General features: G+C 44.6%; 1 protein-coding gene across 5 annotated transcripts in view; it reads left to right on the top strand.

Moving 5' to 3' along the window:
* The window catches only part of SMAD9 (SMAD family member 9), a 97,257-nt gene extending 72,028 nt beyond the window's left edge, over positions 1 to 25,229 (top strand). For all 5 annotated transcript variants that reach the window (XM_029602724.1, XM_029602725.1, XM_029602726.1 and 2 more), the window contains 3 exons: positions 13,011 to 13,232; positions 14,814 to 15,070; positions 23,579 to 25,229. In XM_029602724.1, the coding sequence (XP_029458584.1) occupies positions 13,011 to 13,232; positions 14,814 to 15,070; positions 23,579 to 23,722 (623 nt within the window). In that variant the 3' untranslated portion in view covers positions 23,723 to 25,229. The remainder of the gene's footprint in view (positions 1 to 13,010; positions 13,233 to 14,813; positions 15,071 to 23,578) is intronic.
* The last annotated feature ends 1,494 nt before the right edge of the window (positions 25,230 to 26,723 follow it).

Genomic DNA, 26,723 nt, shown 5'->3' with positions numbered 1-26,723 from the left:
TTCATAAAACTGATTAGATCCTATAATCAAATCTAACACATGCCCTGCCCTGTGTATTACTCCTGTAATCAAAGGAGCTAACGCAACATCCAATAAGGAATCCACAAAAGTCTGTGTTAAACTAGATTCCAAATTATCAGTATGCAATTTGAAATTACCTGCCACTAATGTATAAGGAAAATCTAGGGCTACCATAGCTAACAATTCATTAATTTTATCATATACTGAACGAGACACATCTGGTAAACAATAAATCAGCAAAGCCTTAACTCTAAAAGGCTGAAATATCTTCAAATATAACCATTCACAGTTAAAGATTTTAAATTTTCCTGTTGAACCGCCCACTCCTCCCAAAACAATGTTGTAGTCCCTCCCCCTTCCTCAAAAAGCAAACTGTAACTTATAGCCCTTAGGACACAACTGAGACACAGAAACCTCACTTTCTGTTTTTAACCAAGTCTCTATAATTAAAATCAGTTCAGATTTTGCCTTCTTAATCAAATCATGTAACCACAAGGATTTTTGATTCACTGATTGAGCATTAATTAACATCCCCTTAATCTGTCCCATGGTTCTACATTTAAGAGCATGTAACCTTGGCATATACATGAACTATTACCCATCCCATTATGACCTGTCCTTTAACATGTAGCCAGTCCTCTTCCCCTGTTGGCTACCAATTACATTAATTACATTCCCAAGCATGCAATGTTTTGACCATCACAGCTTAAAATAATCCCAACAGTACATCAATCAAAAACAATACCTGTAAGCCAACACATTTCTTCCAGCCCCTAGGTTCCCCACCAGGATCCCCTATAGGGGCACCAGAGGTGCGCAAGCCAAAGTCTTGCATCTAGGTAAGCCGCCTCATACCAGCTCCTTGCCTTTATTTTCCAGGGGCTTAGAGACATGTCAGGTAGGCGTGGCTATGTGCCAACAAGGGGAGGGGCTTGTAATAGGTTTTCCTCGGAGCAGCTAGTTTCTCCTTCTCTACCACTGCAATGACAAACGCATCACTGACAAAGTCTCTCTCCTCCCTCAATGGTAGCATCTCTGCAGTCTTTACTAATAGGAAACCCCCAAAATAACTCCCAAGACTGCTACATTATTGTCTAGAAGACTGTATGGGAGCCTGTATTTGGTAAGATTTAGCATGGTAAAATAAGCAGATTTCCCTGTGTCCCAGAATGATGATTAGGTTCATTGGGTTAGCTTTACAGTAGTGAAATACAAGTCACCCCCCTCATCCCCTGCAAAAAAAAAATCCCTAAGGTGATGCTGGAAAAGAGAGGCTGTTTCGCATTCATTCTGCACCTGGACAAACTAAGCACCAGCATGTTAGCCCCAGTGCCGTTCCCAGGACTGGTTTGTGTGTAGGAGCTGCTGTGGAATGGCTGTGGTGTGGCAGGATCTGCAGATCCAGCTGCAAACTATGCTTTATCTTTAGCCCCTCCAGTTCCTGCTCCGTCCATCCTTCTGTTCCAGTGCACTTCAGACTAATTTGCCTGTTGTCAATCACAAGAGGGCTCTAGCACAGCAGACATATTTCAAAAGCCTAGGATTAAAGTGTTTCACTTGTCTAGATAGCCTCCACCTCTCTTTTACCTTTAAATGAAGAGGCAGAGAAGGGCTGAGGAATAGGTCAGAAAGCACACTATAAAAGAATTATTCTTTCACGTTCTTTTCAGAGGGCAATTTTCAAACTGTCAACATCGGGACAAAGATTGTATGTATATTTTACCCACGGGGCTTTGCAGCAATTTTCAAAGTGAAAGTATCAGCGTACTTTTGCGTTGAAACTTGTCAAGGGTACAGTGTATGCCCAGTTACTTGTACTTGCTTTTTCTGTGGGTAGAATTTTGCTGGAAAATGTTCTCTATTGCCATCTAAATTGAGTGTGGGCATAGCCTCTTGCAGTGGTATTCACTCCTGGCCCTCAAGGTCCTTAAACAGGTCCAGTTTTCAGGATATCCCTAATGAATATGCATGAGCTAGATTTGCATATGCACTGCCTCCATTGTATGCACGTCTATCTCATTCATATTCATTAGGGATATCCTGAAAAGCTGGCCTGTTTGCGGCCCTCGAGGCCTGGGAGTGAGTACCACTTGCCTAATGGTTTAAGCTGCAGCCTGAGAACCAAGGAAGCCAGGGGTTCAAATGCTGCTGCTCTTCCTGATGACCTTGGCTAAATCACTTCCCCCTCTATTGACTCAGGTACAAATTTAGATGTAAGCCATCTGGGGAAAAATACCTACTGTCCCTGAATGCAACCCACTTTGAAGTAACTGACCAGCCATGAAAGATAGACATTAAATTAAATCACCATGCATGTTTTCCCTCTCCTGACCTAAACACGCCGTCAGAAGCTCCTCCTCCTCTAAGTGAGAATAAAAGTCTGTGAGTTGCGGAAAGATGTGCTGACTCAGCTATATTGAGGAAAGGCAGTCTTCAAGCAGCCAGTGAACCTGGGTAAAACACTTTTTGACATATGTAAATCACTTTGGAAATTGTCCTCTTAGCTCTTGGTGGTCTGGCCAGCAGCTGTTTTACAAACCCGGGAGGGGGCATGACTTGCTGACCCACCAGCCCTGAGGTATTCTTGGGGGAATTTCCCCATAGGAAAAACCCAACAGAAGTTCACTTCAAACTGTTATAGGGCTGCCTGGCCCATGTGCCATGACACTTGCACCAGTGGGAAGTAAAAAAAAATAATAAAAAGTTCATTTATTTTTGTTAAATTGCCTTATCTGAAGCATTGCTGGCTCTCAGCGCAAGATAAAGATTCCCTTAAATGGGAGCTATATGTCAAAGGTTATATGGGAACACCTTGTATTTCAGGTCCAGTTAGATTTATATTTTTTATAGCACAAGTCAAGCTATGAGAGACAATGTTGGAAACTCATTAAAGCCAAAGAATTCCCCAGCCTCATCTGCTTATAGTGCAGGTAGATATCTTCCTTCTGTTGTCCTCACTAAACAGTTTAACTCCCACTAGAAATATTAGTTTCTGGGCCCTATTTGGGTTCAGTGTATAAGAACCAATTTTGTGCAGCACATAGCAGCATAGAAATATGAGGGCAGAAAAAGACCACATGGTCAATCTAATATGCTTGGTTACACAATTAATTTAGCTTTATAATTCCTACCACTCCTTTAGAGATCCCCTGTATTTATTCCCTGCTTTCTTGAATTCAGAAATTGTTTTTGTTTCAGTCATCTGCATTGGGAGGTTGTTCCATGCATCTGCTACCCTCTCTGTAAAGAAATATTTCCTAAGAATACTCCTGAGTCCACCCCCCTTTCACCCTCTGCCCATGACCCCTCATTCTAGAGCCTCCTTTCTTTTGAAAGAAACTCTCCTCTTGTGCACGGAAACCTTTGAAATATTTAAATATATCTATCATATCTTGCATTTTCCCTAGGGTGTACATGTTTAGATCTTTTAAGTTTATCCCCATATGCTTTAGAACAAAGACCACTGACCATTTTAGTAGCCACCCTCTGGACCGACTCCATCCTGTTTATATGCTTTTGAAGGTGCGTTCTGTACAGTATTCCAAACAAGGATTCACCTGGGACCTATACAAGGGCAATATCATCTGTATAAATCTCTGTATAAGCAAGATCACCTGTATAGCACAAAATGCCTTATTCATTAAGGGATCCATTTCCAAAGGGTTTAAGCAACTAACTTTGGAAATTATACTCCTAAATTGACACCTTTGAAAACTGTCTAGGATTGACGTTCCTAAATTTTGATCTGTAAAAAGTAGGTGGGGCCAGGATGGAGTCAGGTCAAGGGAAATAAGTTAAGGCATCTAGCGCCGCAAATCAGCACCAAGTACCTAACTTACTTCCCCCAACTTGACCCCACTCTGGCCCCAGCCTCTTTTTAGGGTTCAAAATTTACAGGCCTGGCGCCACTGAGTGTGCAAACCATGCAATTACACAAGGTGGCACAACCAGTGGGGTGGCATCGGGAGCAGGGAGAAGCCCGTGCTGCCACTGGTGGACCCAGTCCCACCTGCAGCAGAAGAAGGAAGTCCGTGATGCAACCAGTTGACCTGATCCCACCAGCAGCGCAAGAAGGAGGTCCGTGGTGCCACCAGTGGACCCGATCCCACCTGCAGCAGAAGCAGGAGGCCAAAGCAGAGGAAGCCTGTCTGGCAGCCTCTCCTCCACAACTGGCCCTGCAACATTCAACACTAGAAGGTCCTGTATTCTTATGAGATGAGAATACAGGAAGTGCTAGCACCATGAGTATTGAATTACCTTGGGGCCAGCACATGAAGAGGAGCTGCAGAACGGCTTTTCTCCACAAAGGAACAGGCTGGCAGCAGCAGCAGAGGAGGAATGACCCATGGACCATGATTGCCTGGTCTGTATATGTGTGTGTGAGTGAATGGGAGGCTGCCTGTGATGAGGGGGTGTATGAATGTGAATGTGAGACTGTCTGGAATGAGTGGGTGTGTGAGTGAGACTGCCTGTGATGGGTGTGTGTGTGTGTGTGTGTGTGTGTGTGTGTGTGAATAGGAGGCTGCCTGGGATGAGTGGGTATATGAATGGGAGGCTGCCTGGAATGGGAGTGTGTGTGTGTGAATGGGAGCCTGCGTGGGATGCATGTGTGTGTGTGTGTGAATGGGAGCCTGCCTAGGGTTTGGTGGATGTGAATGGGAGCCTGCCTGGGATGTGTGGGTGTAAATGGGAACTTGTCTGGGGTGTGTATGTGTGAGAGAGAAAGAGAGAGAATGGGAGCTGCTGTGTGTGTGTATGAGAGAGAGAGAGGGAAAGAGAGAGAAAAATGGGGGCTGCTGGTGGATTCCATCCTGTCAGAAGCTGAAATGAATATGAGGGCCTGGGGCTGCTGGTAGATCTCAACCACAAAAGAGCTGGAGTTGCCTGCAAGTTTGTATGAGAGGGATCTTATGTGTGTATGAGCTTGTGTGTGTGTGTGTGTGTGTGTGCATGTGCGTGTATATAAGAAAGAAAGGAGAAAGTTTGTGCATCCCACTCTCACTACTCCATGACAATCCCAGCGTGACTGGAAATCAAAAGTTCCAAGGTATGGAGAGTGTAAATTTTTAAAATCCTTTTTAGTTTTATTTTTCACGTGTTATTTGCTGTGTCTGCTGTTTTGTAATATTTTATTGGTGTTTGGGACATTTAAAAAAACTTGTATATGAGTTTTTAATTATTTGATCTTTTATTCATCAGCTTTTTTGTAATAATATTATTAATATGTTTTTAGTGTTTATTTTATTATATGATTTATATGATTATGTGTTTATTTTATTTCTTGATTTTATTGTTTGATGTTTGAGGAATGTGATGGTTCTGTTTTTTCATTGCTGCACTGCACAGAGGGGCAGATTTTCAAAGGGGTACACGCGTACCCCTCGAAAACCTGCCCCAAGCTCCCCCTGCGCGCACCAAGCCTATGTTGCATAGGCTGCCAGCGCGCGCAAACCCCCCCTGAGGGGGTGTGTCGTGGCCAACGCGTCATCGGGGGCGTTCCGGGGGCGGGGCCGCGGGCGTGGTTCCGGCCCGGGGGCATGGCCGTGGCCTCTGGACCAGCCCCCAGACTGGAAAATGGCGCACCGGCAGCCGGCCCGGTGCGGGCAGGCGTAACTTTTCGAACAAAGATGGGGGGGTTGGATCACGTGATGTGGTGGGTCTGGTAGGACGTGTTCCTCCACTCTCCGGCTGCCTCTCTGGCCCTATCTGCTCTTAAGCGACCCATATGCCTACCTGACTGGCTACCAATCTCACCTTTTGGTGCAGCGCGCCCTGCGGTACATTATCCTTTGCATTTGCAGTGGGTATATGGCTACCCGGACCCTCCGAAAAGACAAACCGAAATCACTAGCGCCTGGAAACAAAATGGCCGCGGCTGCGACAGCGGCCCTCTCGGCAGATGGTGAAACCCTGGAAGAAAAAATATCGCATGTAGTGGTCACCGCTCTCGATGTGCGTTTACATCAATTGTCTGATCAGATTGCTGATGTGAGGGCCTCTTTGACAGAATTTGATGCCCGCGCCGAAAAAATTGAGGGGCGAGTGGGACTGGCCGAAGATGACATCACCGCACTAGAAAAACAAGTTGAGGAGCTAACCAAGAAGGCAGTGGCGAGTGAGGACCGAATAGATGATCTGGAGAACCGCTCCCGAAGAAACAACTTACGGTTTGTTGGGTTCCCGGAGGCGATACCGGAGGCGGACCTCCCGCGGGTTTTGGAAGCATGGCTGCTGGGGCTTGTCCCTACTCTGGCTTCACCCTCTGGTGGGCTTTTTGAGAGAGTGCATCGTCTGGGCCGGAGAGGGGAGGGCGAGTCGGACCGCAGGCCTCGGGTGGTCATAGCCCGCTTCTTACACTTTGTGCATTGATCCCTTGTTCTACAACACTTTCGGAAAGTGCGTGAGTTTTCATATGAATCACAGCGGATCCTGGTGTTTCAGGACTTTTCCTCCCGGGTCACTCTACAGCGTAAAACTTTCCATGATGTCTGCTCAGAACTTGTTAATAAGCACATCAAATTTGCACTTATGTTTCCCGCTAAGCTTAAGATCATGCATCAGGGGCAAACCAAACTCTTTGACTCTGCAGCGGAGGCGCGGGTGTTTGTCAACGGACTCATAGGCTCGGATCCTCCAGAAACTGTGTCTTAAACACGGTACTAAATGAATACATGTTTGCTGTTACGAGACGAAGGGAAATGCCATGAGACGTGAATTGATAGACTGCAGAACCGTGTGTGGATCGCTATGCTGGGGGTTGTATAACACAGCTCTGTTTATTAGACCTACATGATGACCACAGGATTACGGAAACCGCGGCAACGCACGACAGACAACCGAACCACAACACAAGGACATATAATTGACTAAATCAGAATACCAATGCGAATACAAAGACCTTTCTGCTAAGGAAGGCTCTATGGATTATACACAAGTCTGTATGGCGTAGGGGTCTTATCCGCCGATACCTTGTGGATTTTCACCCCTTCTTCTCAGTATGGCGTCGACCACTGCCTATTGGACTCTGGTAGTCGTTCCTGTTTAATGTTTGAATTTTTGTCCTTTACTTCTTTAGTTTTTGAATTACTCTTGTATTGGTTAGCATATTATGGTGTATTGTGCTTTAAGGTTTGGGCACCAACTGCCTCCATTTTGGGCTCTAGGGCGGGGGAGGCAGCTGAACACATTATAAAACTATTTACGTGATCTCTTCCTGATATAAATCAGGTTCACTAACTTGGGGTGTGGGAGTGGTGGGCTGAGCATTGGGAACCTGGGCTTGGTTCCTGATGGGCCCAGCTTGTTTGAGTGTTCTAGGGGGGGGGGGGGAGATGGGGGGGGGGGGCGCAATCAGAGAACCTATGGTATTTGGGGACTTGTGGGATGTATGTATGGTTGATGGTTTGGATGTGTTTTTTATCTGCACAGGGACAGCTGGGGCGCATAGGTAGTTTTTTCCTGGGAAGACGGAATGCGCTTTCTTGGACCCTGCTAAAGTTCATTGCGTTGGCTCTGCCTCCTACGGGAGATCTCTTTGGTTTTTTGTTATGGCGGTAAACGTCGTTACATGGAACGTGGCGGGTTTGGGTACCCCCATAAAACGTGAAAAAGTTTTTACTCGGTTAACCAGACTCGGTGCTAAAATTACATTTTTACAGGAGACGCATATGTTGTCCCAGGAAATATTGAAATTAAAAAAAAAGTGGGTCTCCCAATTGTATTACGCCACGGGGTCTTCAAAGAGCCGGGGGGTTGCCATTATGATTCATCAATCCGTTCCTTTCACCAAATTGGAATGCATAGAAGATTCCCAAGGTCGCTATGTGTTAGTGAAAGGCTGCTTGTTAGGCTCCCCTATCCTTCTTGCTTCTATTTATGCCCCGAATGTTTATGATCACACCTTTTACACTACCTTACTATCCCATTTGGTTAAACTGGGAGATTGTCCTATGATCCTGGGAGGGGACTTCAATTTTGTAATTGATCCTGAGATTGACAGGCAACCAGCCAGAGGGGGACATCACTGTAGTCTTAGAAAGGGGCCAGGATTTCTCTGTAACCATCTTGGCCTTATGGATCTATGGCGTGTTCTTCACCCCGGTGTTCGGGAATTTACCCACATTGCGAAGGCACACCCGACACAAACTAGAATAGATTATCTCCTCATATCTGAATCTCTCTTTCCTAAATTTACTAAATCTGATATTGAGGCACTGGTGATCTCCGATCACAGTCCGGTGACAGGGACTCTTCAATTAAGTGCCCCTGGTGTGGGGGGACAATGGCGGCTTCCTGCCTCCCTAGCGAATGACCCGGAATTTCCAAAGTTTCTGAAAGGTAAATGGCAGGATTTTCTGGCCAATAATGCCCAACATTTGGATCAGCCGATTCTTTTATGGGAAACCGCGAAGGCGGTTCTGCGGGGCGATATTCTTAGCTATACTAGTTACAAAAAGAAAAAACTCAATACCGAGATTGTTAGCTTGGAAAAGAAACTTAGGAGTGTTAAACGCTGACTGTCCATCTCTGGGGATCCCACCATAGCTGCCCAGTTTAAGGAAATTCAGGTGGCTCTAAATGATTTGCTACATATTAGGGCGGCACATGCTCTACGCTATCTCCAATTCAACTTTTTTAAATATGGTAATAGGGCTGGCCGTCTCTTGGCTCGCCTATTAAGAGCGCAGGAAACTTCCAAGTTTACTGCCAACCTTCAGAATACGCAGGGAGAGATAAAGTCGAATACTAGGGACATTGCACAAATCTTTTCAGACTATTATAGATCTCTTTATGCTGCTGAACCTGTCAATGAGGAGGACATACTCCGTTTTTTGCAGGGTTTGCCTTTGCCTAGTTTATCCCCCACGCAGCTTCAGACCCTACAGCAACCTATTGTGGAGAAAGAGGTACAAGATGCGATCCATTCGCTCCCTCATCAAAAAGCTCCGGGTCCTGATGGTTTGACCTCCGTTTTTTATAAAGCTCTAAAAACAGAGGTTAGCTCCCTTCTCCCCTCAGTCTTTGAAAGGATGACGGATACTCAGGAGATACCTCGGTCAATGCGAGCTGCCACTATTGTAGTCCTTCCTAAGGCTGGACGGGATCCGTTGCTTCCCTCCTCGTATAGACCGATATCTCTCCTCAATTTAGACATCAAGATATATGCCAAGATTTTAGCTACCCGTTTAAAATCTCTTATGCCTTATCTGGTCTCCCCGGATCAGGTGGGATTCGTAGCTGGGAGGCGCTCCACGGTAAATCTACATAAAGTACTGGCTGCCCTGGAGATTTGCTCATCAGCTCAAGTTTGTGACCCTCTTTTGGTAACCTGCGATGCCGAAAAGGCGTTTGATAGGGTGGCCTGGCCCTTTCTGAAACAGGTGCTGAACAAAATGGGATTCGTGGGTAGAATTTATGACTATATTACCTTGCTCTACACAAATCCCACGGCCCGCATTTTAGTTAATGGGGAGCTATCGGAAGAATTTCGGCTCCAACGCGGCACGCGGCAGGGTTGCCCCCTGTCCCCTCTTTTATTTATCTTAACGGTAGAACCCCTTGTATGTAAATTAAAAACTACCCCTGAAATCACTGGCATTCCTGTGGGGGCGACCTCTTATCTCACACTCTTGTTTGCTGATGATATCCTCCTATTGCTATCCCAGGCTAGAGTTGCTCTCCCAGCGGCAGTGGCGATTTTTCAATATTATCAACTTTTATCAGGCTTTAAGTTGAACCTTGATAAGACAGAGGCTCTTGACTTGTCGGGATCCCTTAGGGACACATGGGAACATTTCCCGGTAAAATGGGCAGCGAACACGATTAAATACCTGGGAATTACCATACATGCGGACCCGACAAGATGGTATGCGCTTAATATTCCCCCCACTATTACCAAAATGACTCACAAGTTGCAGGGGTGGCAGTCTCTCCCCCTTTCAATTCAGGGGCGTATTGCAGTAATTCAAATGGTGATTGCACCTTTATTATTATATAAGCTACTAATGTTACCTTTCCTACTTCTCTCACGGGATAGGCGATTGCTTCATACCGAGCTCCGCAGATTCATCTGGAGGGGCAAAAGGCCGAGATTGTCTTTGGCTACCTTGATGGCACCAAGGTCACAAGGGGGTTATGGGTTGCCTAACTTCCATCTGTACTCCTTGGCGGCCAACCTCCGCTTTTTGGGAGATTGGTTCTTAGGGACCTCGGAGTATACTGATTACTCCTTAATACGTATGCTCTGTTCACCATATTCTCCCAGTTTTATTCTACATACTACCTCCTCTCTCACACACCGGTCCATTAGCCACTTCATATTAGTTAAAACAATGCGGAAGGTATGGAGAACAACACGTAACATGCTAAAGCTTTCTGTAGAGGTTTCTCCTCAATTTCCTATGCGGGGCTCTTTAGTGGAATCTCTGCCTGCCAGCACTCCTCCCCCCTCGCTCACCCTGCCGGCTACCTGGCCCCTGGGCTCATTGCTGGACCCGATCACAGGTCAAATGTATTCCTTTAACCACTGCCAGGTTCATTTGGGGTTTCGACCTAGCCATTTTCTGTTATATGGGCAGTTGCGAGCCAGATCTCGAATGTTGCTCCGGGGACGGGAGAGCAGGGTGCGTAATTCACAGTATGATGATTTGATGTCCTGTTTTCAAATGCGAAAGGGCTCGTTGTCCTGCCTTTATTCTTTTTATATCACCGTGCAACCGTATCAGATATGTCATGATTTATCTGCTAAGTGGTCTCGAGATTGTGGTGAGGATATACAGGCTGCTATGCTTAAGAACTCTTATGCTGCTATTTTCACCATAACGAACAATGTTGGTCTTCGAGAGTTACAGCAGCGGATCTTCCATCGTACCATCTGTTCTCTGGCCCGAGCCCATCGCATGGGATGTGCGCCATCGGCGGCGTGTCTAAAATGTCCGGAGGTGTCGGCTACATTGTTCCATTGCCTGTGGAGTTGTCCTTATATACAATCCTATTGGGACTCCATACGAGGTTGTTTATCTTCAATTCTTCACAAGGAGGTCCAATGGGTGTCCTCTTTTTGTCTTCTGTACAACGATGTGGGCGATCAAAGTTTAAATGTGGACAATATTGGTCTGATTTCCAAAGCATGCCTGATTGCCAAAAAGTGTATTATGTGCAAATGGCTTGACTCGAGCCCTCCCACTCACAACATGTGGCTTTCAGCACTGACAGAGCTTTACCAGTTGGAACATGGATCCATGTACAGGTGCTTTACAGTTAAGCGGAGACAACAATTCCGGGAGATTTGGCTTCCATTCTATCAGACTCTCTCGCCTACTGTACGGAATGCAGCTCCATTGTCGGATGCGTGACTCTGGACTGCTCTGAGACTGAGTTACTACTCTGGGGGGGCACACCCAATGATTTCCTTTTATGGGTTCTCTCAGGCAGGGGAAATGCTCTCAGCTGTCCCGACATGATGATTATTATCAACCGTGCTTATGTTGTGGTTTGACATTTCTTGTCCTTTTACGTTGTATTGATTTTAATGGTTCTCTTAGGGAGGGAGGGAGGGGGGTGGGATGGGTAACCTCAAATTAAGCATTTCTCAGAAAAATGGAAAACAATATTGGGGTTGCACTTGCCAAGTGTAGTGTATACTCAATTGTGTTTGTAGTTGTTTACAAGTTGCTCCAATAAAAAATTGTTATTAAAAGATGGGGGGGTTTAGATAGGGCTGGGGGGGTGGGTTAGGTAGGGGAAGGGAGGGGAAGGTGCGGGGGGTGGAACAGAGGCAGGCTGCGTGGCTCGGCACTCGCAGGTTGCCGATTTTGCGCAGCCTGCGGCATATCTATTAAAATCCGAAGTACTTTTGTTTGCGCCGGTCGCGCGAACAAAAGTATACGTGGGCGTAGTTTTTAAAAATCTGCCCCAGAGTGTCTGGCTTCTTGCAGTTTCCAATTCAGTTTTTGTCTGCGCATTTGTATTTCTGCTTTATGGTTGTTCTGTTCAGTATTTGGTGAAGGTCTGTTTAAGCTCTGCATGTGTGACTGAGGTGAGGCATTTTCCTAATAGGGCTTTCAGACTGTCAATCCCACACCCAACACACATCATAATAGGTCTAATACCATATGGGTTCCAAATGTCTTTTTTGCAGGGATTTCTGGTTGGCCTCACAGCAGTGCATGTAGATATATAAGTGATATTTTTCCCTCAGAATACTGTATTTTGATATTTTTCATGTGAAATATAAATGCATAATTCTTAACTGGGTGTGTGGAATAGGGCGGGGGGTGTTGTGGAAGGCTATATGGTTCACCTAGGGCACCTAATACCTTTGCAGTAGCCATGAGTTGGGGATGGGGGGTGGGGATGGTATCAGTTTTTAAAGTTTGTATCACTGAAGGGAGCTGGATGTTTTATTGGTGGGCCCAGGACAGAAAATACATGAACGGGGGGGGGGGGAGCACACTAATTGTTCGCACAGGGCAACAAAAAAGCTAGCACTGACCCTGAAAATTTAGATAATCATCCCTAGTCAATTTTCAAAGGTGTCAATTTAGGTGTCTAAAATTGATCCCTTAATGAATAATGGCTTTGCGCTGCAGAAAACTAGTTCACAGGTAGGTAAATAAATAGCAGGCCTAAATTTAGATTCTCTCAGTTTTAGGTCCCTAAATGTAAGAAAATGTCAAATTTGCATTTGGCTGAAAATTCTTTAGGCTCAGCTTTCTGTGAATATTCTACAACCTTTCTTCCATTCTATGCCTATGGGATAAAAGCGTACGAGTGAAATTTTCAAAGGAGTTGAGTTCATAAAAGTAGCAACTTTCAAAAGTCCGTTTAGGCACATAAAGTACACGCATAAAACCCAGTTTTACATGCATACATCCTTTTGAACATTACCTCCTTAGTGAGTTAGGCCCACCATTAGAATCGTCAGCACACTCCACAAGGTTCTGGACAGAGAGATTTTGCCGCCCACTCATCTGTTGATTTTCTTTCAGAATTCCGACCTGTCTGCTATGAGGAGCCCCTGCACTGGTGCTCAGTGGCTTACTACGAACTCAACAACCGGGTAGGGGAAACGTTCCAGGCGTCCTCTCGAAGCGTACTAATAGATGGATTTACAGATCCTTCAAAGAACAAAAGCAGGTTCTGCCTTGGCCTCCTGTCCAATGTAAACAGAAACTCTACCATAGAAAACACCAGGCGGCACATTGGAAAGGGTGAGAGCACAGGGAAAAATGAGAATGCAGAAGTACCTGAGTTCTTTTATAACACATAGTTCGGCTGCTCACATTTACTGGTTAAAATCACATATTTGCATAAAATGGGAGAAATCCTTTGGTGCATAGGCCTTATTATATTACCACATAAAAAAAAAAATGTAAAGATGTAAAGTGATTGTTTTTTCAGGAGCTGACATCACACAATGATATCCTGATGATAATGTCAACTCCTGAAAGAATCATCTGGAACATTCCAACAGGGACGTTTCATAGAAAAGGCTAGCTAGAAAATTGAGTTGGCATTCCAACTGCATACTTAAAAGGAGCCATACAAGTCCTAAATATAAACTGAAATAAAGAACCATACACATGGCTTTCTTATGGGTCATTCTGATGGCAAATGAATAAGTGATGATGACATTTATTATTACACTTATTTAAGAGGAAGTTACTATCAAGGATATGGTCCAATAGCAGCTAATTATTTTGATGTATGGTGCATCATTTTTGATGCTTGTAATTGTCTTATACCCCTTTTCTGCAAAAAAAAACTGGGTGCCCATTTCAGTTTTAGGCTGCTTTTATAAAGTGCTTTGGAAAGATAATCAAGTATTTACCTAGTGCAAGACTGTAGGGAAGCAGAGAATGTGCTGGGAGAGGAAGGTTTAGGAAGCAGAGCCAGGGGTTGGAACAGAAAACAAGTGAAGCATCTCTCCCCTTCTTCCAGGCTCTCTCTGGCACTTTCTTATTGCTCTCTGTGGTTCTGTCTCTTCTCACTCTCTGTAACTCTCTCTCAGCTGCAGAAATCTTTATTGGCATGACAATTTGTACATCTGTTGCCAAAGGGACATACATAAAGTGGGCTGGACAAAGGAACTTATTGACCCTTATGTTGGACAGCCCCCTATACTAAGCATTTTTCCCATAGACACAAAATGGGAGAAAACGTTTGGTATACAGCCCCCATATTGTCAGCCTTTTCTGTATTATGTTATTTGCCCATATTATTGCACCCTTGATACAGCCATATTATTACATCCTTGTGTTTTAATGGATGGATAATGAATTGTTAAAGTGGAATTAAATCCAGTATCACTTGATTCTTCTGTTCCTTCCTTGGTTGGTCTTATTCCTAAGTCTCTTCATTTTTTATTTCTTGTAAAAATGAATTTTATTTCATAGATTTTTACCCTATTTTGGGATAACAGATGTATAAACATTTTATATGGTCATGATTTGATTTTATAATCTCCTTCTGAGAGATCAATCTTAAGTTACTCAGGCGTATTCATGCTTTATGTGGCTTAGTGAGAGGCCCATTTATGTAATATTGGTGTGAGTGATTAGGGTAGGAGGAGCTGTGCAAAATATTAAATACCAGAAATGAAATAAAAATCAGAATGAAAACCAGGATGATGGTGAGTTTCTTTAGTTTTGCCTGCCAACCGAATTATCCGGATATCGAGGTTTATTATTTTTTCTTAATATTGGCAGAAATGATGCCCATGCACTACTTGAATCAGTATAGCGCACCTTGCCAATCTTTGTAAACTAACGTGGCTGTCTGACTCCTTCCAGGCGTGCATCTGTACTATGTCGGGGGTGAGGTTTATGCCGAGTGTGTGAGCGACAGCAGCATTTTCGTTCAGAGCCGCAACTGTAACTACCAGCACGGCTTCCATCCTGCCACCGTCTGCAAGATCCCCAGCGGCTGCAGCCTCAAGATCTTCAACAACCAACTTTTTGCCCAGCTGCTCGCCCAGTCTGTGAACCAGGGCTTCGAGGTGGTCTATGAACTGACCAAAATGTGCACCATCCGCATGAGCTTTGTGAAAGTAAGGACACCCTTTACAACAGGCTCCAAAGAGGGGCCTCACGCTATTTATATTGCCTTAGAATGCAGTTCATTCCCTTTCCAATATAATGGTATTTTGCATCCTTGATTTCCTCAATTGTGTACCTCCACAGCAAGAAGATGGCAGACATGCAGCAAAAAAAACAAACGTATATAAAATAGTGCCTCACAAAGCAAGGAGGAGCCACTAAAACACTAGATAGGAGAGTTGTACAAGGACAGCTTACAACAGAAGTATTAACAGACACCAGCACACGAGATCCGTAATTCAGAATGAGAGTATTAACACACACAGAGGGGTACATTTTATAAAAAAGCGCGAGCATACCAGGAGTAGCCGCGCGTATCTTATATTATCCCAGGACAAGCAGGATGCTAGTCCTCACATATGAGTGACGTCACTGACGGAGCCCTATTGCGGGAAAACTTTCTGTCAAAGTTTCTAGAAACTTTTGACTGGCCCTGAGAGGTCACTGAGCACGCCCAGCATGCCATGATATTCTCTGCCACAGGGGTCTCTCTCTAGTCTTCGTTTTTCCGCGCTGCTGTAAGCATCGCGGATCAAGGAGCCTTGTGAGTTTTTCCTCACAATATATCTGACTGAAAAGTCAACAAATTCTCAAAAAAATTTCTCCCATAAGGGATCTCTCTCAGTTTTCCATCAGCCAGTGAGTAAACTTAGTCTTGTTTTTACTTTTAGTAAAAACTTTCTCTCATTTTCTTTTCCCATTTTTTCATCGACGGCTGTCGACAGAAAATGGCTTCCGGATTTAAAAAATGTCTGGTTTGTAATAGAACAATGTCCATAACAGATCCACACCTAGAGTGTGTTATCTGTTTGGGAGATAAACCTGATCTTTCATCCTGCCCTCAATGTGCAGAGATGACTCCTAAAAGAAGAAAACTTCAACAGGAGAAGATGGAACATCTCTTTCACCTTCAGCTCCTTCCTTCTCCTTCAACATCAACGAAGTCGTCCCCAGTGGGGGTTACAAAGTGAATTTTATTGAAAAAACGTCATCTGGAGGGATCGGGAGATCATCCATCGCCATCGATTTCAACGGCATCGATAAGATCGGTAGTTGAACATCGACCAAAACATTGCCACCGACATCGACACACATCGACTCCAGCGACGCCCCTCTCCCCGGAGGAACTGATCGCTAAACGGCAAAAACCTCAGGAAACTCCGCTACCTTCGGTGCCAGGGCCTATACCTGCATCGATCGAACCTCCACAGGGATTTGCGGACGTGATATCGACGCCTATACCGCCACCACGTACAGCTGCTCTGACTACACTGGTTGTATTGCAGGAATTGTCAGATTTTATCAGACAAGCGGTGCTCCAGGCCCTGAAAGAACACACACCTACTCCGGCGACTTCACCGATGCTGGTGCCGTCACCGATGCCAGTTATTGAACCGATGCCAATACCTTTACTGATGCCGGTGATTGCACCAAAGCCAGTAACTATACCGATGCCAATGACCTCGTCGATTCCGGTACCTATGCCGATGCCGACGATTCCGTCGATGTCGTCACCTACAACGATTCCAGTTAAGGTGATGCCGGCATGACCACCGAAGATACCGACACCATCGTCGATTCTGGCACCGTCACTATTGATGCCAATCTCTCCTGGGGACCCTGGACATCCAGAACTGGCACTCTACCAACTTTTAATGAAGAGATTTGATGAGGTGGTCGGTGCTCTTCCTCCCAAACCTGGGAAAGAATACCTGGAGGACTCACCCTTGGAAGAGCCACAACTAGGTCCTTCAGGGATTCCTAGACCGCCTAGAACTTCCACAATCTCTCCACCTGGACAGGATCCATATGATACTTGGAGTGATACACACTCAGATACCTCATCTGAAGCTTTCATGTCAGATCCTTCACCACCGGATCCAAGGAAAAAATCTCCACCGGAAGATTTCTCATTCACAACCTTTATCCAGGAAATGTCTGACACCATCCCGTTCTCCTTGGTCACAGAGCAGGACGTAAGGCAACAAACATTGGAGGTTCTTCAATTTGTAGACCTTCCAAAACAAGTGGTAGCTATACCAGTCCATGATGTGCTTCTGCAATTACAACATCGGATTTGGGAACATCCATGCTCAGTGCCAGCTGTTAACAAAAGAATGGACACTACATATTTGGTGTAGTCTGCTCCTGGCTACAAAAAATCACAGCTTCCTCACCAGTCTATAGTGGTAGAGTCTGCGCAGAAGAAGTCCAAGAGAATTAGTCCACATTCCTCAAATCCCCCAGGAAAAGATCACAGATTTTTAGATTCCATGGGGCGCAAAGTCTATCAAGGGGCCATGTTGAATTCCAGGATATTTTCATATCAATTATACATGACCCAGTACCAAAGACATTTGTGGAAGCAAATGCAGGACTTTATTCCATCACAACATCAGGAAGCAGCCCAAATGATCATTCATAAAGGGCTAGAAGCAGGCAAACACAAGGTCTGTGCGGCCTAAGATGGTTTTGAGACAGCTTCCAGAGTGGCTGCATCGGGTATAAGTGCCAGACGTTGGGCATGGCTTAAAGCCTTGGATCTCACACCTGAGGTCCAGGACAAGTTAGTAGATCTCCCATGTCTTGGTGATAATCTTTTCGGATCTAAGGTACAGGATGCAGTTGCTCAATTAAAAGAGCATACAGAGACCCTGAGACAGCTTTCATCGATCCCGCAGGATCCACCTATGCAACCAATTCGTAGGCCTCAAAGGAAGGATTCTAGAAGACCTTTCTATAGACAGAGGCAGTATTACCCCCCTACATCTAAGAGCAGGTCTTCTAGGCCGCAACAAAGGGCTCAACCCAGACAGCCTAGACCATCCAGACCTCAACCTCCACCACAGACTGGTCCAGCTGCTGGCTTTTGAGGCCATTTCCAGGGAACACAGCCTTCTCTCCAATCCTCATCCAGAGCTTCCGGTAGGAGGTCGAATATCCTCCTTTTACACCCATTGGGTTCAAATAACAACAGACCAATGGGTACTTGCAATAATATCTCGAGGTTACCAACTCAATTTCCTCTCAATTCCAACAGATTCTCCTCCGAGACCTCTTTCTCTCAGCGAAAATCACATAATCCAATTGCAAGTAGAATTATCCACCCTTCTGAAAGCCAGGGCTGTAGAGCCAGTGCCCCGGACTCAGCAGGGCAGAGGATTCTATTCCCGTTATTTCCTCATTCCAAAGAAAACCGGAGGCCTACGTCCCATCCTAGACCTCAGAAATCTCAATAAGTTTCTGAAGAAAGAAAAGTTCAGGATGGTGTCTCTAGGCACCATTCTTCCACTTCTTCAAACAGGAGATTGGCTTTGTTCTCTGGATCTTCAAGATGCTTACGCTCACATTCCAATATTCCAATATCTTCGCTTCATGGTGGGTCATCTACATTTCCAGTACAGAGTACTACCATTCGGACTTGCCTCTGCTCCCAGAGTATTCACCAATTATCTAGCAGTAATAGCAGCACACTTGCACAAAGAAAGTGTCCATGTCTTTCCCTATTTAGATGACTGGCTCATCAGAAGTCAATCTCAACAAGGAGCTCTGGCTTCTCTCAGTCGAACAATTACTATACTTCACTCCATGGGCTTTCTCATCAATTATCAAAAGTCCCATCTTACTCCATCTCACCTGCTTCAATTCATCGGAGCAGAATTGGACACCATCCTCTCAAATGCTTTTCTACCCAAGGATTGAGCAGAAACACTTTCCCTACTGGCAAACTCGATTCACTCAAAGAAACAAGCAGTTTCTAACCTTACTAGGCCACATGGCCTCCACAGTTCATGTTACTCCTATGGCAAGGTTAGCCATGAGGGTAACGCAATGGACTTTAAGATCATAATGGATCCAAGCCATTCAACCACTATACTCCCCAATTCAAGTAACCCACCAGCTACGTTCATCTCTATTTTGGTGGGCAAACAAGGACAATTTGCGCAAGGGCCTTCCCTTCCAGCAACCAATCCCACAGATAACTTTAACTACAGATGCATCCACCTTGGGTTGGGGAGCTTACATAAACAATCTCCAAAGCCAGGGTACTTGAACAAAACTCGAAGCAACATTTCAAATCAATTTCCTGGAACTTCGAGCTATATGTTATGCACTGCATGTGTTCAAGGACTGCCTTTCACACAAGACTGTTCTCATCCAAACGGACAACACAGTAGCCATGTGGTACATCAACAAACAGGGAGGTACAGGCTCGTATCTCCTTTGTCAAGAAGCTGCACAGATTTGGGACTGGGCCCTGACACACTCCATGTTTTTCCGGGCCACTTATCTGGCAGGCATTCACAACGTAGTGGCAGATGACTCAGTCGTCAGTTCCAACCATATGAGTGGTCTCTGGATCCCTTAATAGCGACCAGGATATTTCAACGTTGGGGACAACCAACAATAGACCTCTTTGTGTCACATCTGAATCACAAAGTGGACAGATTCTGTTTTCTACACAAACAAAAAAACCAGCCAGCCAAGGACACCTTTGCTCGCCCTTGGAACTCAGGCCTTCTATACGCGTATCCTCCAATACCGCTCATAACCAAAACTCTAGTGAAGCTACAACAGGACAAGGGGTCCATGATATCCATAGCCCCATATTGGCCTCGACAAGTATGGTTTCCAACACTTCTAGACCTCTCAATCAGGGATTCCATTCGCCTGGGTGTAGCTCCCTCTCTCATAACTCAGGATCAGGGTCGGTTGCGCCATCCCAACATTCAATCCCTATCCCTGACAGCATGGATGTTGAAAGTTTGATCTTACGACCACTCAGTCTTTCAAACAATGTATCTCAAGTGCTTTTAGCTTCACGTCAACCTTCAACACGAAAGAACTATTCTTCAAAATGGAAAAGGTTTACTTTGTGGTGCAGCCAAAAGAGTATTGACCCTTTCTCCTGCCCCACAACTTCTCTACTAGACTACTTATGCCATCTTTCAGACTCTGGTCTCCAGATTTCATCTGTAAGAGTCCATCTAAGTGCAATCTCAGCTTACCATAACAAGATGGGAGATGCACCAATATCCATACAACCTCTTGTCAGCAGGTTTATGAGAGGTTTAACTCAACTTAAGCCACCAATTCGGCCACCAGTCACAGAATGGGACCTGAATCTGGTCTTAACGAGACTCATGCGTTCTCCCTTTGAACCCATGAATTCCTGTGAGCTTAAATTTCTCACATGGAAGACTATCTTCCTCATAGCCATTACATCGGCTAGAAGGGTTAGTGAGTTACAAGCACTTGTCACGTATTCACCCTACACAAAATTCCTACATGACAGAGTGGTTCTCCGTACACATCCAAAATTCCTCCCCAAGGTAGTTACGGAATTCCACTTGAACCAATCCATAGTTTTACCCACATTCTTTCCAAGACCTCATTCACACCAAGGAGAACGAGCCTTACATACCTTGGACTGTAAGCGTGCGCTAGCATTTTACTTAGACCGCACGGCTGTTCACAGGAAATCCACTCAACTCTTTGTATCTTATGATCCAAACAAGCCGGGTAAAGCAGTGGGTAAACATACTCTATCCAACTGGTTAGCAGATTGCATACAGTTTTGCTATGGAAAAGCAGGCCTTCCTCTCCAAGGGCGAGTAAAGGCACATTCAATAAGAGCGATGTCAACCTCAGTAGCACACTATCGTTCAGTGCCAATTCTTGACATATGTAAAGCAGCAACATGGAGTTCTCTTCACACCTTTGCAGCTCATTACTGCTTAGACAAAGAAGGACGACAAGATTCAGCCTACAGACAATCTGTCTTAAAGAACTTGTTTCCAGTTTAATCCCAACTCCTTCTACATCCAACCTGCTGTGATCTGCGGCTGCCTCGTTTTCAACAATACTTCACTGTTGATTCATTACAAAATGACACAGCCTCTAGCTTGCTAATCACCCATATGTGAGGACTAGCATCCTGCTTGTCCTGGGATAAAGCAAAATTGCTTACCTTGTAATAGGTGTTATCCCAGGACAGCAGGATGTAGTCCTCACGAAACCCACCCTCCACCCCACGGAGTTGGGTCCGATACATTTTATTATTTTATTTTTGCTAATGCTTATTGCTACATACGAGACTAGAGAGAGACCCCTGTGGCAGAGAATATCATGGCATGCTGGGCATGCACATTGGCCTCACAGGGCCAGTCAAAAGTTTCTAGAAACTTTGACAGAAAGTTTTCCCGCAATAGGGCTCCGTCAGTGATGTCACCCATATGTGAGGACTACATCCTGCTGTCCTGGGATAACACCTATTACAAGGTAAGGAATTTTTCTATATCCGGGGTTGGCGCGTACAAGGGGGTGCACATTTGTGCACCTTGCGTGCACCGAGCCCTGTGCGCGCTGCCCGTTCCCTCCAAGGCCGCTCCAAAATTGGAGCAGCCTCGGAGGGAACTTTCCTTCCGCCTCCCCCACCTTCCCCTCCCTTCCCCTACCTAACCCACCCCCCCAGCCCTATCTACACCCCCCACCTTTATTCCCAAAGTTACGCCTGCCACGCCCCCGGATGACACGCCGCCGTGACACGCCCCCGACACCCCCCCCCCAGGAAAGCCCCTGTGGTGTGAGCCTGCATACACATGTACATGTGCACCCATGCGCCGGTATCAGAGTTACCAACTTTGTGTACTGACCCCATATCAGTTGAAGAGTAACTGAGTATGATGGACCTGCAACCTTCATTAACCCTGCAGATCCATCCACTCCCAGATCACGTAGAGGAGCTAAAGGATCCCATACTGGGGCTTTTCACAGAATGGTGAGCCAGTGTCCATTTCACAGTGCCTGTTAAGGGGTGAGGTTATGGAAGATGATTGTTGGGCTAGTTATCACAAGCATTTGTATGCTGTAGCTGGAGGAGAAAATTGCTATGTTAGTTTCTTTCTTTTTGTTAAACTGGATAAATTGTGGTTCAGCAAAGCTGAGCCCTGTCGTGGCTCTGAAGCAAAGGCTTCTCACAGGAAAGCTGGGTACATGTATAAATCTCCTGCTTCACGGTGTGTGATACACTTACTTTAGCAGTTTGATATAGTAGAGCCATTTTTCATTTACTGCATTTAGTCAACGGTATGATATTTTTGCTTTCTCCAGCCATGGGTCCCTGTCATTTGGGGTGGACCTTTGGTCAGAAGAGTTGATGGGTCAGGCCTGAGTCGAACATCTGACTTACAGGCAAGGCTGGCCTGAGTCGTCACCATATGTGCCCAAGCATATGTGATGTTTACACTGGCTTAGCTGCTACACATAGCAGGAAGTGCTCGCTGTTGGTGCACTCAAAGTAATTCCAGCAGGGGTGGCAGTTCTCTCCCTTTTAATTGGAAGTCATAATTGAATTCTGTTGCAGCAAACAGATACAGGGTTTGAAGCTCCAGGGCATTTCCCCCACTGGTAGACCTGGTGTATACTGGATGTAGGAATGACATGTTCTGTGTCCAGATAACCCAGTGTGGAGAAGGAAGCTTTAGTCTTCTTCTTTAATTGTGCATACATGACGAGCAGTATATAATGACGACACGAGTACAGAAGGTCGTCTTTTCAACATGCCCTTTTACAAGCAACTGCGCTTATTAAAAAAAAAAAAAAAAAAAAGATAAAGTACCACAGATAATTTGCTACTGCTGACAGACTCGATTGTAACAAACCTGTCAAACACATTGACAGGCTCCTGTCCCCACAGTTCTTAAATATCATTTTATGTTGTCTAATTGCAGAGTGCTTTGAAGAGTTCTGGTCATGCTTTGATCCCTGCTGATGCGTCACTCAGCATACTCATCAGCCGGGATCCATTCTCAGGCTGACATGCTTGTGTATGCTTTTACCCTTTGACTGTTTAAAACACTTTGGTTTAAAGAGTTACTCATGGCTCGTCTTTTTGGTGCACTGATCTTCAAGCACTTGGAGGCTGATTTTCAAAAGGATTTGGGCATCTAACTTTTAAGGGTTAGGGCGACTAAACCTTCCGAAATAAAAATTCTGCCCCAATGAGTGCCTAAATGTAGGCACCTAAAGAATGGATTGGGCCAGGGGTGGGGAAACGAAGTTAGGAGCTCAGCAATGAATTAACTTAGGTGAAACAATAACTCCCTAAGAACTTAAGGCTGGCTGAAAAGAAGCACCTTACTTAGATACCTAAATCGAGGTGCTCAGCAATATTTGAATATCGGCCTCTTGGTATTTGGTTAAGGTGGCAGCACAGAGCAAGGTCCTTGGCAGAGGGAAATGCGCTGAGGTGCTTGCTCGTTCTTTCATCGTCTCTGCTCTTCTGTATCCCAGGACCAGCGTATTAACTGGGATGACCTTACACGTGTGTGTTTGTATGGGCTCAGTAGCATTTCCACATGGGCTGTGAATGGTAAATTGTTAACAGCACACGAGGCAGATCATTCAGATGGCAGGCTGACATGGTTTCGCCTTTCTTCTCTTTGTATGTTTCTCAGGGATGGGGAGCTGAGTACCACCGCCAGGATGTCACCAGCACGCCTTGCTGGATTGAAATCCATCTGCACGGACCCCTGCAGTGGCTGGACAAGGTTCTGACCCAGATGGGCTCGCCTCATAACCCCATCTCTTCCGTCTCTTAGTTGCAACCTACTATGCTATTGCAGGCAGTGGCTTATATAGAATTTGACCGTGGCACTTAAGAGAAGTTCCTATTGTATATAAAGATTATGTACATTCTCCTCTCCATGTTTATATTTCAGAATCTGTGTTTGTGGCTTCTAGTTGAGCTGATGCCTGTGTGATGTTACGAGTTCCTTTTAGACTCGTTTCTGATACAGTGGGTACCCTTTATCTTGTGAGAGGATGTTGCATTCACAGGAATTTTGCAATCATAGGAAGCTGCTCATAAGCCTATATATAGGAAAAACATGGTACGTCAATATTGAAGAATGTTGGTAAAATGTATTTAAAATATATATTCTATGCATAAAGAGAAGGCCTTGAAAAATCTGATTACTGTAGGATAGAAAATCCAAAGATTTGCTTTTTGCTGCTGCACTGTTCAGCTCACTCCGCTTTCCTTCTTTTATAAATGAAATTTAAAGTGCTTAAACTATGGTCTATCTGTTCCCAGGCTTCTATGGTCTTCACATCTGAATGACAAGGGTCAGACTCTCTCAGTCAGGCTATGAAAGCAAAGCACGAGAAGGATTAGTCTCCCTCGTTTTCAGATGATATGGAATTTCACTGATAAAGTACCAGTTTTTGTCATTTAAAAGATTCCAGTTTTTACTGATTTACTCATTTTCCAGCTTATTCAGTATTTTCTCCAGGTCTTGATTTTTATAAAAACCATAAAATGGAGTACTTTTGTACTGCAGCAGTGAGGTGGAAGTTGTTCTGAATGTGAAACTCACTACAGACACATGGTGGAGCTGGTCAGAAAATCAAACTAATGTTAATATTGCATTATGACAGGCTCTCGTAAGAGACGCTATCCAGCTAGTGCTTCCGTTCAGTGTCTTGCTGAAAACAAAATATCCATAGAAAGAAACAGTTAAACATGGGTTGAAAACATGTCATTTCTTTCTCTAAACACATTACCAGAATCCTTATCCACTCTCTTTGTCATCTCCCTCTTAGATTATTGCAACCTGCTCCTCACAGGTATCCCATTGAACCATCTCTCCTACTATGTTCTATCCAAACTTCAGCAGCCTCCAGTGTCATTACAACCATGTAACTCCTCTTCTGAAGTCACTACTTTGGCTCCCTATCCATTTGCACGTAAAGTTCAAACTTCTACTCACATAGAAATGCATTCACCCTGCAGCTAGCTGCTCATTAGCTCTCTGCTCTTTCCTCCCCTAGCATCCCTCCTCACAACATCTGTTCATCAAGCAAGTTGTTCGTTTGTGTTCCCTTCATGCCTACTCCCGACTCCACACTTTCTACAGTGCTGAACGGTATGCTTGAAATAACCTTCCTGAACTGGTGCATCTTGCTCGCTCTCTGGCCATATTCAAGACCCAGCTAAAATCTCATCTTTCTGAGGCTGCTTTTAAATCTTAAATTCTGGCTGTTCCCAATGGTAGTCTTGTTGGCTTTAATCCTGTTCACTGTAATAAATACATTTCCTGAAGCCTCTTATTTGTCTTGTCTGTTACTTGACTAGTCCATTGAGTGGGGACTGTCTCTTGTGAGTATCTGCACAGCACTTCGGTATGTTGAGTAGCGCTCTATAAATGCATAGTAGTAGCAGCAGAAAACACAAATTGGTATCTGAAGATGCACAAGAGAATCAGTGCTTAGAAATTTTCAAGAAACTTAAAGACAAAGGTGAAGATGAAAACCAGAATTTTTAAACAAGAAAGTTGCAAACAAAGCAAAACTTGACTTTCTTTAAAAAAAAAAAAGAAAAGAAAAAAAAAAAGAATCCTTGTTAATGGATATCAGAGAGCATGGATGTGATGTTTCATTGAATCTGAACAGCATAGGACAATGACTTGTGCTGGGAGTATGATGATGCTATTTCTTGCTGTGATACACACACACAGAGGTAGATTTTAGAAGCTTTTGTAACCCTTGAAGTTCAATTTTCTTTATGACTCCTTGTGTCTGAAACCTGCACTTTGATTCCCAACCCAGTATCAGAAATGAATCCACATGCTCTTTAGTGAGTAACAGTTTTATCTTTACTGGAATGAATGACTGAAATAAATCTGTTCACTTCCTAAGCATCTGCATTTGTCATATAAACACATGTATATAGTACAAGAGAAAACTCAACTTTGTCATAAACTCATGTTAAGTATTTCAACCAGAATCAGCATGTGATATAGCACCCGACCTTAAGCAGTCTCTGAACAAGCAAAGTCCCAGATTGTATCCTACTGTGTGTCCATTTGAAATTTAGAGCTGAAGAGGGCGTCAGTACTGCTCTTTGCTTCAACTGCCAAATCCACAATACAGCAGCCTCTATCCAAAAGAAGAGCTTCAAATCCTGACAGGGCACAGTTCAATTACTCCCAAGTCGTCCACAGCAGGGTTCCAGAAAAGAGAACCTTAATCAGTACAGATAATATTTATTAATTCAGAGCAGGGCAGGAACTCTGTTCAAGCTGAGCAGTGATCTGTTTGCACATGCTCAGACAATCCAATTTTTATAAATCTCTTTAGGTAAAGTAAAAACAACTTCAATACATCTCAAAACAATGTTAACTAACATAAATACATTACACATGAATACAATTATAGAGGGCTGCTCACCTTAATCAGTACAGATAATATTTATTAATTCAGAGCAGGGCAGGAACTCTGTTCAAGCTGAGCAGTGATCTGTTTGCACATGCTCAGACAATCCAATTTTGAATCTCCTTTCCCCCCCCCAGCTCTTAAAGAGACAGCACTCTATTGTCAGCCTTTTCATGTCACAATGATGATTCAACATTTCTCTGCCCTAGTTCCTAGAGGTATGTTACACTTTGCATGTGCAAAAGCAGCCATGTACATGCATTTTAAATGGCTGGGAAGGATGCACATACAAAGTAGGTAGAAAAGGGCCAGTGCCAGCATTGACATGTGTAACCCCCTAATTTTCCTCAGCCAGAGTACATAACTTTGCTACAGCTCCTCTGTAGG

The sequence above is a fragment of the Rhinatrema bivittatum genome, chromosome 5, assembly GCF_901001135.1.
Source record: "Rhinatrema bivittatum chromosome 5, aRhiBiv1.1, whole genome shotgun sequence".
NCBI lineage: Eukaryota > Metazoa > Chordata > Amphibia > Gymnophiona > Rhinatrematidae > Rhinatrema > Rhinatrema bivittatum.
The sequence above is the reverse complement of the archived record's forward strand: the minus strand, read 5'-3'. Positions and strand labels throughout refer to the sequence as shown.